Source organism: Notothenia rossii (genome assembly GCF_949606895.1).
Source record: "Notothenia rossii genome assembly, chromosome: 1".
NCBI classification, from domain to species: Eukaryota; Metazoa; Chordata; class Actinopteri; order Perciformes; family Nototheniidae; genus Notothenia; species Notothenia rossii.
The window spans coordinates 14,395,293-14,414,904 of NC_136912.1; the positions used below are offsets into that span (position 1 = coordinate 14,395,293).

Consider the following 19,612-nt stretch of genomic DNA (forward strand, 5'->3'; position numbering starts at 1 on the left):
TAAAGTCATCCTGAGGCCTTAGTTTTGGTTTTCAAATTACACAACATCATGTATGTGTTGCTTCTTTGGGGCTTGTTTTCATAGACCTGGTTGCTTATTTCTCTCAAATCTGGCAACAGAGTGGGCAGGGCGCAGTGTCTAATTGTAGCAGTAAGCTAACGAGTACTGATAAGCTTTATTTTGTTTTGATCCAATTCTGCACAACTGAACTGATCAAATGCTGCTGTGAAAAAAGTAAGCTATATCCATGTTGGATAGAATATCCAATTTAAATAAAAAAATAACCTTAAGGGACAACTTGAATGCTTTTTTTCCTCTTAATGCATTGCATAAAGATCGGATCGGGAAAAATCGGTATCGGCAAATTGTCAAAATCAAATGATCGGAATCGGATCGGGAGCAAAAAAAGGTGATCGGGACATCCCTAATAATAATTAACTACCAGGTTAGTGGGAGCTGAACAGATGTATTTAAGTTGAAAAATATGTATTTGTTATGGTTTCAAAATCTTCAATTGAATTTGAGGACATCCTCTTCAGTTTTGGGAGACAGCGAAGAACATTTTTCTGATATCTTATAGACCAAAGATCGAATCCATTAATTGAGAAAACCTTATGTTCAGCCTTACTACCAAATACAACATGTTTCATGTATGGTTATAAGTAGAACATACTTATACCTAAGATCATTTTGCAAAAGTAAGACTGTGTCTCCTTTACTTCCAAATCAACAAGTCTGAAAAGTTAATTAAACTGCAACTGGATGTCTTCAGGGCATTCATGTCTGAGAGCAGCGCAGAGGAAAAGGGAGCCATTAAGATACAAAGAAAGAACAACAGGAAGTAGAAAAGCACCCTTACCTTTCCCGTGATGGCCGACCACACTTTGAGCGTGTTGTCGTCCGAGCCGCTGACGATGCGGTTGCCACAGAACTGCAGGCAGGTGATCACGTGGTCGTCGTGACCTTTCAGCACCTTCAGGTGGGACAGGGAGACAAACAGAGACGTGAGAGTGAGAAAGACACGGAGGACGGGGGGGATGCAGGGTGACACAGCAAGAACTGAGACTGACAATGACAGGACTGGTGCTTTGAACATCAAACAGGAGATAAGAGGGAGATGCCATCGTGTGTGTGTGTGTGTGTGTGTGTGTGTGTGTGTGTGTGTGTGTGTGTGTGTGTGTGTGTGTGTGTGTGTGTGTGTGTGTGTGTGTGTGTGTGTGTGTGTGTGTGTGTGTGTGTGTGTGTGTGTGTGTGTGTGTGTGTGTGTGTGTTATACTGGGTCACAGGACTGCTAGCTCAGCACATTACAGAGCACACTTCTTATGCATAGGAGTATGAAGAGCACACTAACGGATTTACATCAGCGGTGGCCTAACACGACCCCGGCTGTTTCTAGAAGAGCATGAGGCACATTAAGGAGCCGCTCTAGCATGCAGGTCAGGCTTTAAGTGAAACTTCTCAACAGGCAAAAGACAAATGAAGTCTTTAGAATGAAGGACAGAGATCAATCCTGTGCTGCAGCTCAATCTTTCAACATAAGATACTGCAGAGACCTGGCCTATCAGCAGCTTTCCATCAACAGCGGTGACTGGAAGCCATTTCATATCAGATCTCTGTGGAGTTAGGAGGGAAAGCTACCTTGGGTGATTTGAGGTCCCCTCTCCTCCAGTTGGTGTCTATTCTGTGCTGCCTGATGTAGGCACTCTTCCAGGGGCTGTGGGTGAAGCCAGGCTTGACGATTTTCCTCTTCTTAAGGGGCAGAGGCTCATCGATGCCTGTGAGGAGAGAGAGGGAAACAGATTGGACTCGATTCACCTCTTAAAGTTTATTTTAAAAACAGGTACAACCACCTCTTTAGGTGTTGCTTCACAGCGGAAGCTCCAGACTGCCCCGCCGGGCGCCTGCATGTCGTCTGTCTGCAGCTGTTGCAAAGACTGGAGACTCACCTTCCTCCCTGCATTTCTCCCTCCACAGCAGGTTGTCTTCTGCCAGGATGCGCCAGTAGCGACACGTCTGAGCCGCTTGGAGGAGATCCTTCGGCTCCAGGAACGACAGCACATACAAAGCCAGCTGTTGGAAGAAGAGGGGGGGGGGAATACGAGAGGTGTAAATGGAAAAGAAGATACAAAAAGCAGCCATAATGCACTGCTGCGGGCGTATACAGCAGCATAAACACCGCACAGAAGAGGTCTTTCAATTTGCACTAACCAAATCACAGTAACAATAAGGAGCAGCTGAGAAAACACACTCGCCGAAACAAACTGTGTCCACAATATTAACAGCGTGAATCTAACTGACAGCGGTAGACAATGGTGTTGCCATGTAATTGAATTCCCATTTCTATTAAAGCTTAAAAATACACAATAGGAGATCACAGTGATGGTATTAATGCCAGGGCTACAGTTCTTTAAGCCAAAGCGCCATAAAAGATACAAACCCTGCTATAATGAGCATAGATCTGGACCCCTGAGAAATAGAAAAAACCCCACTATATTCTGCTGTGTTTTCCAGACCTATTCTAACAGGACTGTATTTGGACAAAGGTCTGATCACACTGTCTGCTGCTACGAAACAAAGCAGAGGATAAACAATGGCTCATAAAAACACTAGGATTATGGGTTTATTTTGTAGGATAAGGTATAACTCGTTATGCAAATATTGTCCTTTTATTATATTACAATAATCCAAATAATAACGAACCACGGCACGCTGTGTGAAGAATTCAGGAGCCGTGTAATAGACACCAGGGTGATCAGGGGCCGGTTTCACAAAGGCATTTTGGACCGGTTTGTAACGTTAAGTCCTCATTGTTTTCCTTTAGACTGAACAATTAATCGTTTATAATTCCTCAAAGCTTGAAGTGAAGTATAATAGCTGGTTTGGTTCAAAAATAAATAAAAAAAGATTGTGTTAATGTAATTTAAGATGTGGTCTCTCTCTCCTCATCTCCTCACATTTGAGAAGCTGGAACCAGATCATTGGTTGGGCAATTTTGTTGCCATATGAAAATAAATAATATTTATCAAAAATAGTCCAGGTGAGGTATTCCTGTAAATGTTGAATTCTTGAAGATGTCAAATATTTCACCATGGAGGGAACACAGCTGAGATGTTTCAAAGTGTTGCTGAGTCAGCCGGGTTTTTACATTTTGGTAATTTACCCAGAATACATTGCAAATGAGTCCAGTTGTCTATACAGAACTTAACAGCCGTGTGCAACAAATGAATTTAGATAATCCATCTGAAAATAAGGCTGGATTCAAGTCATGGTCAATGTTTACCTTTGCTAAACCTGAGCCCCTGATCTGCATCTCTCTGAAAGTTGGTAGAGTTGTTTCCATGTTGTATCTGACTTCTTGCAGTTCACAACTTCTTTGACAACATTTTAAAGAAGCTTTCATGTAGTTTTGTATATTTGCTGCACATTTTCCGGTATAAAAGTTTAATTTAAGGGTTATTTAAAATCTTATGGTCCAGACAAGACCCACAAACCTTGACACGCCTAAAAATCACGTGAAAGCCAGTAGTCATTACCGGGCTTCTGGATATATGAAAAGTTTTATGAATGGACCCAGAGCCTGCGGTGATTGCTTTTTGAGCCCCGACACACCGCCTTCTGCTGATTCTCTTCATGGTTTCAATTTCAACTGTATCTGTAATGCAGCCGCAGGGATTGTCCTGTTCAAATTACTTGACAAACCCCCTCAATATATCTCCAGCAGCTCAGGCAGAGAGGACAGACAGAACTATCAGAGGCAGTCAGAGGGACCAAATGAAAAGAGAGGACTCGTGTCCTGGTGAGAACACACATGACGATGTTGTTTATTTGGCTTTAGAGCCGGAGGTGTTGACACCTTGAAGTCTTGCATCCTGTTGCCTCACTCTTTATGCTCTCACCCCCTTCCTTTCATCACAACACCTGCCAGAGAGACAGGAGGCGAGGTTTGAAGCATTTGATCAGCTACACCAGATACGATGGATTGAGGCTGTTCTGTGAGCGCCCCTCATGTGATGTTATCGTCACTGTGGCACTTTGGAGTTGTTTGTATTGTCAGTTATGATGCGGAGGGAAAACAGACACCCTGCTGTGATGTTGTTTGTTACTCTGAAGGATGCTTGCGACGGAGTTAGGGCTGGAGAGAAAACCTTGTCTCTGTCACATATTGTACATTAAAACAAGGTCTACCACGAGGGATCCCCGCAGGACTCTGGTTCAGGAGGAGGAGGGGAGGAGATGAAGTTGTGTACTGATAAGGGAGACAGGGATTCAGGGACTCACCTCTTTGGGCAGCAGGGAGATGAAGTCTCGCTGAAACTGCGGCTCGATCACCTGCATCATATGCTTGACTTGTGTGGGCTCACAGCTGTCAATCAACTCATCCAGCGCCAGCAGCTTCTCGGGGCCAGTCCAGCTCTGCAACACAGAGGAACGGGGTTTAACAAAAATGTCACATCCTAGATAATATACAGAAGGGCTGGGTACCAGTAAACAACATCCAGGTACCTGTATTCTTTACAATATCAATTTCTTACTCTCTTCGTGTTAACAAAAATAATTCCAAACTTTGAATTGCCTCTCCCCAATATCAAAGTATACTGAACGCCCTTTATCAAGGACAAATAATATTATGTCAGATTCCTTAATTATCCAGTTTACCATTGGCTTGAGAGTTTGGACAGTAATGCATTTTTCTGCTTGCAATTTAAATACACCCTGTTCACTTATTTTAAATCACAATTTAATCACATTCCTATCATTTATTTCCTTGTATCTAGGTGGGTTAATTGCCTTTCTAAAGTCTTTAATGTATACACCAAATCACGTATCAACTTACTTTTCCCAGGGCCATATGTGCACTAAACGCTGCTAATATTTAAATTATATAAGCCTTCCGTGCAATACGAGGGGAATCGTGCCATTTAATTTATTATTTATTTATGTACATATTCCCTATCATGTCTATTTTAAGTCCCATTTATTGTTTTTATAGTGTCTTGTTTTTATATTGTCTTGTTGTTGCGTGTTGGCACCTTGAGTTTATTGTAATTTCGTTGGACCTGTACAATGACAAAATTAAATCTATCTATTTCTACTGTGGTTTATGAGAGTTCTTTTCTCATAGGATATCAGTACGACATTGTTGGCTTTCACAGTCTCCAGCTAGCTTTTATTTGACTGAAGTCTTTACTCTCTGTATTCTCTCTGTACTGTCCACTCCAGAGGTTCTCATAATAAAGGGAAACCCATTTTTGGTTATACCAGGTGGTGTTCAGGAGTTTAAGTTTTTCGCCACACCCAACACAGCTGTAGACTTAAGTGTTAACAGACAAACATAGCAGCGTGCCGTTATGGGCTGATCGGGCCAACTTATAGAGCTCAAAGTAGACGTCTAAGCGTGTCAGCTCTTAACTTGGAAACATATACGGCCGTGAGCATTGTGTCTGAAACACGTTAATGTTCGCTACGTGCCCTCAGTGGCAGCCACAGTAGCTCCAGGCCCCTTCCTATTTCTATCAACAAACACATTAGAGGAACATTTGAACATCAGGAAGCAGACTACCAACAACATCATCAACATCATCATCATCATCATCATCAGAGCCCTGAGGGGTTATTTCTCCTGCCTCCACATTCAGTCCTTTAACAGCGGCTGATGACTATGTTGGACCCATCGGTTGTTTTCCTCTGTGCAGCGCAGAAATCTAACAATGATTACAGGCTAAGAGGCAGGATGGAAAACCTGGCACACGCCAACCACCTGTAATTTGGCTGCTAAAAGCTCCAGCCAGAGGTTCTTCTGGAGGTAATCAGCGGGTTCAGAGACCTCCTCCCTGCCAACGGGACGACCGCGCAACAGCTACTTATGTTTTACCTCAGTTTTCTGCCATAGATTATTGGCATGCTGTGTTTAAACAACTGCAGGTTCACAATTACCTGAGATGGGATTTTTGACTTTAAACTGTTAGTAAGGCCCCTCGCTTTTGTTTGTTATGTTTTCATAATGCAGTTGGAGAGTGTGGTATTTACTTTGCAAAGGATGTTTTTTTAAATGAGTAGTTTGTCTATTTGAAAATTACAAGCAAGATTTTCAGGAAACTTGGTGTGGTGGGGGCTAAGACGAACATTTTGAAGCGTATCCAAATCACAAAGAAGATACATGCAACACGAAATACCCTGGTGGAGGTCATAGCCCTCCGAGAGCCCTTTTAAGTCGAGTACGTTTCTCAAGACTTCAAAACGTTTGATTCTGGCGTATAGAGCTGAAAAAACTCAGATTGTTGAATATTTATTTGAATATGTATTCTTAGAGTTTCCAAGATATTCCCACTCCTGCGTCAGTTACTAGATTCTTACATTTCCAAGAAGTTCTCACAGTAATCCCTTGACAAACGATCGTGACAGAAACCAGGAGTTAACAACTCACCGATGCATTGAGCAACCGTGATGAGCTGCTTATACAATGCTTCTGTTCAGACATGCAGGGAAGCGTTGAGTATCTGCTAAAAGAAACTTTTATAGTATCATAAAGATTGAAATCAGATGGCGTAACTGATAATTGAGCTCTGATTACCGTGAGACACTAAAGAGGCAGTTATTTTAACTTTTATACTGCCTGTGCCTCATTAGGAGAACATTATGTGTTATTTAAACGTTTCTTAAAAGTTGACCAATGTATTGTATCAGTCCAGAACGTTGTGTGATGCCTTTTCAACTTATTAGCCCTCAAACTAGATATATTATTTAATGACTGAGCTTTAGATGTGCAAGTAGGCTGATTTAATACCAGAGGATGTAGCCAAGCTAGCATTTTAGAGTCTTTATGCTAAACTAGTTTGCTGCAGGCTGTAGTTTTATATGTTATGGAGACATTGCAATCTTCCCACTAAAAGGGTGAATTAGTGTATTTACCAATAAAAAAATTCAAACTAATCCTTAAATGTAATGTGCATCCTTGTGCCCTAAATAACACAAAGTATTTGGATATTTTTGTGAAACCATTCTTTCTCACTACGAGCTACAGGCTCGGACTGGACTGGGAATGTACAGAATGTAAAAGCAGCGCAAACGCCTGCAGCCCTCGCTCTTTAAATGAAAAGACAGTAGACTGCAGCAGGTCAAGCAAGAAGACTGATATACGTAAAATAAACACTGAGGTGTCAGAGGATCGCCCAGCTCCTCAAACATAATGAGTTAAAGATCTCTCGGGTAATAGAATCCCTGGGCTAATCTATTATATATTAAATCAGAGAGACCCCTTCAAGCTAATATGTTTAAATGGCATTCTATTTCCATGAAGTCTGAATTTATTAGATGAGTTTTACTTGAAAGAAATGGCTCTATTATGTTACATTTGTAGAGACCATAATGAGGAAGTAAAATGTATATAAAAATAGGTTGAACTATGAACGCTGCAGTATGTCTCAGTCCATGCTATCTCCAGAAACTGACAGAAGGGCTTGAAACAAGATACAATACGTCTTTAAAGTTTCTTAATCATGGACCAAAAGTCGCTCATACTGTCCTATGATAATGCAGTAACAATACATGACGAGGTGACAGAAAATACTGCAGTGACTTAAAATTCTTTATATCAGAGGAGAAGAAGTATCTTCAGCTTTTAGTTCACACAAAAGGTCTGAAGCAGGAACATGTGATGCTTTAACTCTGCTTTTAAGTCTGCACAGGTACGGCTAATTCCAATTCCACGCTACAGTGACTATGGTAATGTGGTGGGCCCCAACAACAAGGCAGCAATTATCTCCGAGACTAAGTGAGCATTGATTGGGCTCAACATCTGCTTTTTTGATGAGCTTTTGCTCCAGGGGTTTGAAGGTGCCCAGGTGGGGGTAAAACTAAAAAAAAGACAAAAGGAAAAAAGTTGACTGTGCTCACCTGAAATGTTCGGAGCCATTCCTGGAGCCCCGTGGGAGGCTGGATGGAGGTGATGCGCCGTCTCTGCTGCCCCTGACCGTTGGCTGCTCTGATGTGGCCAAACGTGGTGGGTGTGGCCGGACATGGGACAATTCCTGTCGGACTGCAATTTAAAAAGGAAAGAAAAACCTTCAAAAACTTAAAATAATATGAGATCTTCAAAGGAAAATGGCCGACTGCAGCCATTATGGAGAAGACTTAAAAGCTCTGCTCTCTACATGAAGTATGGTAACAATATGGGAGCATTACATATTGCACGATTAATGAGCACAATAAGCTCAATATGGGGATATTTTGTTCTTCCTCTTTGCTGCTACTTTTAAAGATTTGTCAAATAATGTTGTAGGCATTTAAGACACATAATGGCCTATGGGTCACTGTAACAGCAAATAAGTATGTTTAATATTTAAAGCTGCATTTAAAACTGAAACATTATTGCCAATTACTGATTTAGCTTTTGCAATAAAAGTTGAAATACACGTTTGGGAGCACGTTTTACTCTGCTGGGCAAATGAAAATAATGTTTCCTTTTCACATTATGATAATTCCCTTAATTTACCACCACTCTTATTGTGTACACTTTAAGGCAAAATGAACAGATTTGTTTAGGACAATAATGGAAAAATATCTTTGAATTATGTAAGGATTTAAGGACACAGTTGTTATTGAAGCTAAAAGATACAAATCCTGTTAAAAATGTAAATAAAAGGATCTTATGTCCATATCACACATGTTCTAGTTCCAAAGGAAATGTTATATAGGTCAGAGAAGAAAAAGCTAATTTGATGTTCAGTGTGTCAAAATCATAAATATTTGCCTCCAAGATATACTTTACACTCAGAGACTTCAAAGTATGCACACTCCCACAGACGTATGTTCGTATACACACTCTCCTGTTGTAATAACCTGGGTGTAGAGTGCAGTGCAGGACTTCAAAGACCCCCGTGTGCCCTCGCTATGTGAGGGCAGCGGGCCGGTCACACCCTCAACACTTCCATTCTGCTCGCTGACAGCAAAATGCAAAGCTGGGCTCCATTTCATTATTGATTAATTTTTAATGGGAGGGGAAGCTGAGCCAGCTACACGGCAACATTTACGGTTAAGTGGCTGTGTTGAGTCTGAATTTTAATGTGAACATGTGAACACACGCATTAAATATTCAGGGTGAGGGAAACATCTGGGACGGCTGGATGGACGCTGGAGATACAATATGATGTGAAGCTTCATTCTGTTTGAAGACACATTGCATCTTTGTTCACGCCTCTAGATGTCTTCTCATTATTTATTTTCATGGTCTGGGTTCATTTGAAACATGTACAGCACTAAAATAAGGGGATATGGCAGTGCAACTCTTCTAAGATCCTTTTAAGCCTTTGGTGGGAAACAAATGCAGGACACCGCAGGACGATTACATTGGGAGAAAGTGTTTCTCTTTTGGGAGACTTGGGGTTGGAATGTATTTGCTTTACCTTGAATAGTCAGAGCCTTTGCAGGGCTTTTTTCCTGAAGGGAAAGATCGGACCTCGGGGCCATGGTCCAACTTTCTCTTCATCTGAGAAAGAAAAAAAGACAAACATTAGAAACCATCAGAGCATAACAATGGAGGAGACTAGAATGTAAAACCCCAACACAGGAAACTAATTATCAAAATGCATCCTTCTGAGAAGTAAATAAAAACAAGCACAATATATAATTTGGCTGGAGGAGGAGGCAGTCCTGGTATGTGTTGTGTAATCCATCATTGCTTCAAAACAGTCACTTTTCTTTTTGAGTGAAAAGCCAGTTCTTGCAAAACAAATTTAAAAAAGGACACGCCTCACAGAGGTTTTGAAAAAAACAGGGATGGAAGCAGAAAATTGCTTTTGTAAGTCACAGACTTTTTTGAAAAAACATTCTGTCTGAAATCCAGCGTATTAAAAACACGGCACAGTCTTATGCAAATAGGGAATTAAACTTTAATGCATCGGCTACAGATGTAATGTATTAGCATGTTCCATAGCAGGTCTGTTTCTAGATGGAGATAGTAGGATAAAAGCAGGTGCTTGTTGAGCAACCAGACACCCCATAATATCCAGGGGCAGTCACACATTCATCTCCGAGTGTACATGCAAACAAGATAACCACAATTTACAGAAACTGCTCCAGGGCAGGCACAGGGTGCAGTCTTTGGCATTGAAGTTGTGTTTCGTACTGATAATTGACAAAAGAAAACACAGCGAGTCGGTTCGTTATCTATTTCCATCACCTGCATGTGCTCACACACACCCAAGCCAATCCCTGTTACCACCTACCCAACTGCACAAACAAAGGAGCCTGTGTGAGCCCGGCGAAAGCCAATTTTCTTCTCATCCCGTGCCTGCCTCTCTCTGGCGAGCCTCCCTCAACACACATGCAAGTGATCACCCTCTCATCGCAGGTCCCTCATGATACACAAGCTAACGGGAGACGTGTGGAGCCAAAATAAGAGATACAATGCAACACTGTGTCCTTGTTCCTTGATTAATTAAACGTGTTTAAATGAAAGCTTAGCAAGGTCCGATCACTGTCCTTCAGTTTCAGCCTCAAGGAAAGACAAAAGGACATTTCAATTATTTTTTATTACACATCATCTAAAATCAGCAATGAAAGAGCCACTCGCAGAACCACAGGGGAGATTAATTATGTATTCCTGCATTGTAGTATATTTTGGGTCTAACAATAATTTCTTTGTACTTTAATTTAGGGTCAAATTGGATTTGTCAACAGATGCAGTGCAGCCTGTTGTGCTGTAACACACAATCTGTGCTACAAATGTATTGCAGAACTTCCATCTCCTGCCTTTGTAGAAACTCACAATGGCTTTCAGAAAAGCAGAAACCACATTCAAAATAAACTTTTTTTTCCTACCCTTGTAAATTCTTTATTTTATGTTTTTTTTTTTTTTTAAAGAATGTTATTGTACTATTGGATCCTACACAAGGAAAAGCTTTTGACTCCATCCTGTCTGGCTCTACAGTAGCATGATTACACGTCTCTCCTCAAGATGTGTGTTTTTTGTTTATCACTATAATTTAGCGAGAGGGTATTTTTCTCTCCGTTTTTTCCGCCTAAGAGTCACATTTAAGTTGAGAACACCAAATAGTATTTCAATGATGAGAAACAATACAGAAATGCAGAGAGATGAGCGGGATTATAAACAGGCTTCACCATCTCAGTATTTAAGCTGGACTTCAGAAGGAATCAATGCACCAAATGTCTGAGTTTATAGAGGCATGTGTACATGACCAGCACGCCAACTCTTACTGCAGGTTAGATGCCCCCTGGACATTACTCTGTGATCCGACCAGTCATTTGTGATATTTCCCTCACAAACTAGCTCCTGTGTAAAGCCGCAGGGGAGATTCAAGGGAAGAGCCACGCACACCTTGAGTAATTTGTTACGGAAATGCAAAGAAGAGGCACTTGGGAATGTAATCTATGTGGACATTAAGTCTAAATGCCTTCAAATAACTTAGTAGGTCTATGTTTGAAATTTCTGGCTGACACTTTGTGTGCTAGGAATATAAAACGGGGGGTTTGTAAAATATTCTTGCTTGTTAAGATCTGGCTCTTAAACCCAACTGCCTTGTTCTTAAAGCGGTGATCTCACTGCAATGGCAGTTCAGTAGCCAAGGAGAGCTTGGGTGTGTGTATGCATGAATTTGTGTGTGTGTGTGTGTGTGTTTTTGAGAGGGAGAGAAAAAAGGGTTGGCTTTGAGTGTGTGTTCATGGAAGAAAACCTCAAACTAAATGCGGGCGTGGAAAAAAAAAGCTGCATGTAACCAGCCTCTACTTGTGTTTCAGCCTGGGAAAAAGGTAACCAGAGCGCGCAGTGTTTGTAAATCACCACTAATCACTCCTCCCCTCCTTCCTCCTGGCGTTCCCTCCCCTGTCTGGCCAAGAGTACGACAGATGGATACACACAGAGTGTTAATGGTGTTTTAAAGACAGCAATCACTCTTACATAAAGTGTTGATTCATTTCAACGCAGACTACATCCTGCAGCATCAGTCACTTGAGGACTATTTCCTCATTTCTCAAGTACTGTTTCAAGCAGCCATGAAACCATTTCATCATGTCAATCAGCAGCACTTGAGAAGAGAAACTCATGCAAGAACTGGCCATTTTGGAAAGCATTTTGTAAGTTGTTGGGGATCTATGAGAACAGATCAGTCCAGAAAATGGGCTAAAAAAAATCAGTCCTGGCATTTCAGATTCATTCTTTACCATCAAAGAGCCACATAAAGATATTCAAGCTTGAGGCGGTGACTTCAAATCCTGATAATATATGATGAGAACAAAATGGATCTAGAGCACAAAAGGGTCAGCGTTCAATTGAATAAACTATTGGCCATTGATTCAGACTGGCATTTTCACTCAATTATTATCACTAATTGAGTAAAACCTTCAGCACTACACACAAAGTGCACACGGCTACACAAAGGGAACAAGGGAGTATGACTCTGAATGAAAGGTGATTAACGGTGTTGACAGTACACACACACACACACACACACACACACTGCGTAATGCATTCCCTTTCACATTCTTGTTTGTACTCAGCATTTGAAACTAAGGGAGCATCTTTTCATGGCTGCCATCCAGCTCAATACACCCAACATCCTTGAGGATATTCTCCACCTCACGCAGTCTGACACAGTGACCCATTATCTGTGGCTGGAGCCTGAGGCGAGCGCACTATGTCGGGGGGGATATCTGCTCCAACAGGCAGTAGCAGACTGATCACATGCATGCATCTCAAGCAACCACTTTGGTCACTGCAAGATAATCACTGCTGCATAATGTGGGATCATAATAACCCTGCAAACTGGGAGGATTGCAGAGAAAACAGGCTATTTGTGTTCCTGGAACTGGTTGTTTATTACAAAAGTGTTCGTATAATTGTTTAAAAACATAAGAAGGTGATATCAGCCCTTTATATGTAGTATATGTTATAACTAGAAGAGGGGGAGTAGAGGGGAGGACCCCAGTTGGTGTACAGGTGCAGGGGGTATCGAGCCAACGATGAGGAAAAATTGGGTTCTATTCCAGCCAGAAACAGGGGATTCAATAGTGAATAACGTGGAAATATGAACATATTTATATCCAGCCTTGTAGAATGAAATGCCCTTAAGTGCAATAGCAGCAACACTAGTACAACCATTAGCTCTGATACAGTGGCGTTTATTTACAGGGCTGAAGTTACAACAGAAGAACGGATGACAAATCGCGTCGTGATTGAGTAACATGTAACGCAGCGCTAACATAACATAAGCAATAGGGCCGGGGCAATTAAAGCGCCGTCTCTGGGGACGAGCTACACCGCCGCTTGCATCCTCCGCAGTGGCCGTGCAATCTGCCGCGAGAGGCGCGTCAAAGATAATGAGGGCGACAGAGCGAGTCAAACACTGGGTGATAAGAGACGGGGATGTGTTGGAGGTTAATGCAACCAGAAAGCTTACTCACTTTGTAGAAAATCATCTTTAAAGTGCCGTAGAACCCCATCCTTGTAATCCGGTGTGTCTCCCTTTTTCTTCTTCAGTGACAATCGGTGAAGTCCAAATGTTTGCACGCGGAGGGGAGCGAGCTGTGACAGTGCGAGGGCAGCGGACTCTCAGGTAAATCCGTCTCTGATGTGAACATGCTCGGGCACGTCACTGAACAGGCGTGCATGCAGTAGATCCCACCGGTATATGCATTAAAGCAAGAAGAAGAGAGAAAGAGAGAGTTCCGCGGTGTGACGCTGATTCAAATCTGTCTGTCGGCGGGGTGAACAATGCGATGCGATGCGACGCCACACGCCTCCGACCAGCCTCACCGAGAAGCAGGGAGTGAGCAGATGAGGGAGAAAGAGGGTGACACTCGGCATAAAGGGGAGGAGTGGAGAGCGTCAGAGCAGCAGAGCAATGCCCTCTCCCTCCTCAAACAAGGATCGGATTACAGCCTCCCCGGTGGAGACGGTAGGAATGGTGCAGTCCAACATTCAACACTGTGCACAACGCATCCTCCGCGAGCAGGACATACAGTATGTGAGGCTGCACACAGGGACCGGATGGGGTGTGTATTTTGTGTCTTTTTGCATAAAAAAAAAAGAAGGTGGACACACTTGTTGCAGAATCAAAAACGCCTCATCTATGCACCCTAACTCCTCCTTATCTATTTATATTTGTGTTCTAATTATCCTTGTGCATATTCCCATGTGTACTCTGTGATTCTGTCTAATTCTGTTGCTGCTATATCACCTCGAAACCCCCTTAGGGATCAATAATGTATTTCCATTTAACTGTATTTTATTACGGTGTAAAATATTTTTTGTTTTGTAATATATTTCTTGTTTTTTAAAATATTTTATGCATGCACCATGACATCAAGTCAAATTCCTAGTATGTGCGAACCTACCTGGCAATAAACCTGTTTCTGATTCTAAAAGGTCCATCTTATCTTTCTACCATTTTGTCACAGAAGGAATCCTCACTTCTCAAACGGACTGCATCAAATACATTATATAAAGATTATATGTGAATGGATCTCAATGTAAAGCACACATTGAGTTGTGGGAAGAAACTATATACATTAACTCAGTTGTCCTGCTGAGTTATTGTAAAGCAAACAGTGTGCCATTATCATCCATCAGGCAGAAACAGTGTGAATGGATCCACGTCTGCTGCACCTGCTTATTTGCACACACATGGTACAGGCCAATATTTGCATTTCAGCGCAGCAGGTAATGAGGGATTGCACCTGCCCAGTTAAAGCTACACTGCTGATGGCTTCTCAACAGCCTCAAGATGGCAGCTTTAGTCTAAAAAGATTTAACATTTAGTGCAGGTGAATGGAAAGATATTTGTTTAGCCATGTTGTTTAGGCTCTTTGTTCGATTAACTTTGACACCTTGAGAGCAGATAATATTAAACTGTGTTCCTGTGTTATGTCGCTATGCTGCAAGAGAAAGAATTTAATAAAATAAAACTTAGCACCACTTATTAACAGCGACATCTTTGTGTAGTTTAAATTAAACTCTGAGCACAGCTTTTGGGGATGCCTTAACACTATTTTCTCAGTTTTTGATATCCAGCTCATACCAGTTTGGACCAGCCCATTATCTCTTTAGCTACTCTTGACCACACAAGACATCAGAGATAGATCATGGAGACACGGGACACAATGTGCAGGTCATGGGAAAGACTCTATTCACAGGTGATGGAGCATCGAGACCTGGCAGCCTTTCAGACACCGTGGGCTAACACCTGTAATTACTGCCTGACCTACCACAGGAGGAGGGGGGGGGGAGGGTTCAGCGCTTGTTACTGGAAAGAGAAACTTGGCAAGAGAGTTTAAAAAAAAAAAAATCTGCCACAGTTTAAGCTTGAACAGTTTTTGGGACAAAAAAAAGTATGTGACATGCCTACAATATTTTTTTATTTGAGAAGTAAATAAATCATGGAGAGTAAAAAGTGGATACTGGAGATTTTAATTCTGAAGTGGAGCCGGGCAATATATCTAAATAGTATCGATATAATGCAATATGAGAGCAAATATCAACTTACATTTGCATTTTATGATATCGCATTAGTGTCTTTTTATGGGTTAAACGCTGCATTACAGTAAATGTATGTAATTGTTCATACTTTCCCGATAGTTCTAACTCCATTTCTTCATTATATCCACATTACTATTAATAATTTATCTACATTTCATTGAGTAAATATATTTTTCCTAAAAGCACCAATAATAAAACCTCAAATGTGGTTGCAATATCGATATCAATGTATTCGGGTAGAATTATTGTGATATTTGATTATGTCCATATTTCCCAGCCCTAGACATACACGCAGAAAAACTCAAACTTGTGGTGTGTGTGTGTGTGTGTGTGTGTGTGTGTGTGTGTGTGTGTGTGTGTGTGTGTGTGTGTGTGTGTGTGTGTGTGTGTGTGTGTGTAAGGTGGTCCTCAGAAAGGCCCTCTCGCTGCTTTCTGCAGGCTCAACCTTTACACAGCACATTGGAATGCTTGGCATGTGAGAGGGGTTGCACTGTGAACTTTCAATGAGCCGCGGCCTCCTTTGTCGCTCTCCTTCTGCCAGTTGGTAAAGCATTAACAGACCCCCCCCCCACACACACACATACACCCTCCTCCTGAAACTGACCTTCTGCTTTATCAAAACCAAAATCCTGCTGCTCACACAGAGTTGTGAAATAAAAACTCAGAGGGACCACTGCTTTTATATACTTTGTTATTATATATGAACTAAGTGTTTAAGGTAACAGTGCTCCTGGACTATGAGGTACTTTTTTATTTATGTTTTCTAAGACTGTGCATGCTGTAATATCATTATCTTCTTATATGATAGTTTATTTTCTCTTATCTATATTTATACGCTAATACAAACTGTACGAGGTAGTGGACAACTGCATTCCCCCAGGTCGATGAATAAAGTCTTTCTCTCTTTCTTTTATTCTCTCTCTCTTTCAGACATTGGCTTTCTTTGCTGCAATGTTTAAACAGCAGAGGATGTGAAAAAATACCCTCATTACATCGCTGTGCAGCAGATAGCTTGTGGCGAAATGCACATGTTGTCTCATTTGACAGTGCACAAATAATAGACATCATCAGTAGCAAGGCACCGCACATAGGTAAGCATCCTTGGTGGTGATGAATAAACAGATGAGGACATACTGCAAAAAACGACCATTTATCCCATCAGTTAATGTAGTGATGATTGTTTGATTGATAAACAGATTGATATCCTTAAATCTATACATTTATAAACAGATAGACTAAGATTTATCAGCAAAATGTCAAAGTAATGCCCAGCTTTATTTAGCTAAAAAAAACCTGTACTTTAAAAACAAAACAAAAATCCTTACATTTTTGAAAGTTTAAAAAAATATATTTTGATCTATTAAATGATCACATAATTAATTGAAGGACAGAGAATTACTCTGCAGTGATTCAGAAAGTGTAAGAAGGCAAAGAAAATCACTGTATATGGCTTTTCAAATGTGTTCTTTGTCTATTATGATCTCCGAGTTTTGGACTGTTTAGGTTGTGAAAAGAAAAAAATAATCAGCAATGTTTAATTGAGGCGTTAAATGTATTATCTACTTTGACACATAACATTTCTGTTGAGTCACTGCTTAATCAATTACATTCAGAAGAGGAGTCAAAGGTCAAACATCTGTTCTGGTGCTGTTGGAGGAACGTGATTGGACTACTATTCCGAATCAACAGATGTTCGCGGGATAAAGCTTCCCTACGGGAGAAAAGGAGCTTTCTTGAGCAAATGTTTAATGTGAGGTGGTGAACTTGGAGGAGGAAAATACTCCTTGGGCAGTGATGCATCACTAAACAGCGCCAGGTCATTGTGCAATTGTCCTCTCGTAGAAAAAAAGAAATGAGAAAACGAGGGGGTCTCCTCTCAATAGATTTTCCCTGAAACGGTGAAGTGCGAGGCCCATTCCAGGCTGGACAGATGCACGGCGTGTGGGGGACGTTTGATGAATAAGGAAACCATGGATCATGGCATTCGGCAAAGGGTAATAATAGCATCATCTGCATGGAAGTAGAATTAACATATTCTGCAGCCACCCACGCGACTAAAACATTCACATTTGAAAGGGTCAGGTCAAAAAATAAATTAAATCAAAAGCCACTGGTAATCTCCCTCCTGACATCAGTGTTGTTCACGGAAAATAAATGAAGAACAGAGGTCAACTTGAAATTATTGGCAATTATTTAGAAATAGGAGTTTCAAATAGAGGCAGCATGTCAAACGTATGCAAGAAGAGAGGAGATAATTCAAGGGAAATAAGGTGCAAAACGAAAATAGACAGCAAGGAGTTAATGTGAATAGCCAGGGTCCCCTTCCACACAGGCGCATACTTGAGTTAGGGCTGTACCCGAATATCCGAATATTCGTTCGTTTGAGTACTATTCGGGTGCACTGCGGCTGCTAAATTGAATTTATTGAAAACTCCAATATCAACGCAAGAGCTTGTGCCTCTTCGGGGGGCTAACACTTAACCATAAACGTTATCGTTTACTTTCTCCGTCTTTATATGTAGATATAACTTTTCCCCCGTTGTTTTAATGGCAACAACAACTTCCTGTCAACAGCGCTAACTCTCCTTCAAAATAAAAGCATGTCCATACAAAATAGGAAGCCAAGCCAAATTACACTTAAGACATATACAACTGCAACGAAAGTAACACACAATATGCAATATCCTTTTCAATTTCAAAGAACACAAATTGGGTTGTATACATTAACACATAAGTATAAAACAACAATACTGTAGAATAACAAAATGAATGCTGTGAATAAACCGAAATACACGTGTTGAAGCGGTTCGCTGCTGCTTATTACCCCCCCCCCCCGCGGGGGTCGAATATTCGCTGCTGTTTACTACCGAATATCCGGAGCCCGAAAAATTGTATTCGGGACAGCCCTAACTTGAGTTGATGAGGAGTACAAAAATACTTTGCAAAAATGATGCCGAATCTTAATTGTTGCTTATTACTCACTAAAGAAAATCTAAATGGGACTTTATGTCAGTTGATGAGTGTTGATGTCTCATTTTATGATAAAAAATGCCGTGTAGACTGTTCATAATGTTTTTTCGTAAGTGGTACGAATATAAACTTTTTAAGAAGAGACATTTAATTGCCTTTTTGCAACCAATGCCTGTCCACAATGATGTTTGCTTTAACATTTAGCAGAAGCCATTCGGGCAGAAAACAAAATAATGATGCAATGAAGGAAATAAATGTGCCATCTCCTAACTGTAAAACGATTCTAACAAGAGCAGGATGCTGTGGGCGTATGACTTCCGAAGAAAAATAAAATGTGTCCTTCATCCTGCATCTGTACGGAATCTATAGTCAGTCATAAATATAAACAAATGTGCCCTATAACACAGGATCCATTGTTAAACAAAAAATCTGGACTTCCCCACAGTTCCCCTCCAATATTAAAGCTACAGAACAGCGTGGACTACAAAGATGAACCCCTAGATCTGCAGCATGTTTCCATCAAACAACATGGGATAATAACAGTCCTCCTGTCTTTATTTAGTTATGTGTACTATTAAAATTGACCGCAGAGCCCTCAGAGAGGCCATTAAAGACAGAGAAGCTGATTTCCCCAAGGAAAACTGTCAGTCTAAAGTGAGTGCTTAGGAAGGATGAAATTGGCCTCAATATGAACAACGAATATAGTAAATCTTCACGAAGAAATGCCAAAGTATTGCTCCATTTTCAACCCTTAATATATGAGTATTAAATCAATGTGTCAAAGTAATGTTTGCCATGTCATAGCTGTACAGACCTCATAAAGAACATTAACATTGGGAATCTTATAATATGTGACCAGATTCTGAACCCCCAATTTAATAATAAAAAATGTGACAAGAGTTTCAGATTGTATATGCATAAGAACTGGCAAGTGTTTCGTGAAGAAATGAGTAAAGTTTTTCAACAGAAATACACTTCAATCAGTTCAAACAAGACAAGAAAGGATTTTTTTAATTTCTGGCAAAACTCATACAAATCTCAGCGGAGGAGAATTACGTGCACTTCCTGGCAGACTACAGTTCCTCCCTGCGGGACTACAGAGACACCTGGACGACATTCGGCTGTCCTTGTAGTCCCGCTGGGAGGAATTTT

General features: G+C 41.0%; 1 protein-coding gene across 5 annotated transcripts in view; it reads right to left on the reverse strand.

Annotated features, from left to right (window-relative positions):
* The window catches only part of fbxw7 (F-box and WD repeat domain containing 7), a 122,515-nt gene that overhangs the window by 14,694 nt on the left and 88,209 nt on the right, over positions 1 to 19,612 (reverse strand). For 4 of the 5 annotated variants that reach the window (XM_079665220.1, XM_079665222.1, XM_079665221.1 and 1 more), the window contains 6 exons: positions 9,402 to 9,484; positions 7,894 to 8,035; positions 4,279 to 4,413; positions 1,947 to 2,070; positions 1,639 to 1,775; positions 860 to 973 (listed from right to left, as the gene is read on the reverse strand). In XM_079665220.1, coding sequence (XP_079521346.1) covers positions 860 to 973; positions 1,639 to 1,775; positions 1,947 to 2,070; positions 4,279 to 4,413; positions 7,894 to 8,035; positions 9,402 to 9,484 — 735 coding nt within the window. Of the gene's footprint in view, positions 1 to 859; positions 974 to 1,638; positions 1,776 to 1,946; positions 2,071 to 4,278; positions 4,414 to 7,893; positions 8,036 to 9,401; positions 9,485 to 13,416; positions 13,959 to 19,612 lie in introns of those variants that run through there. The other variant, XM_079665224.1, reaches the window with a different exon arrangement.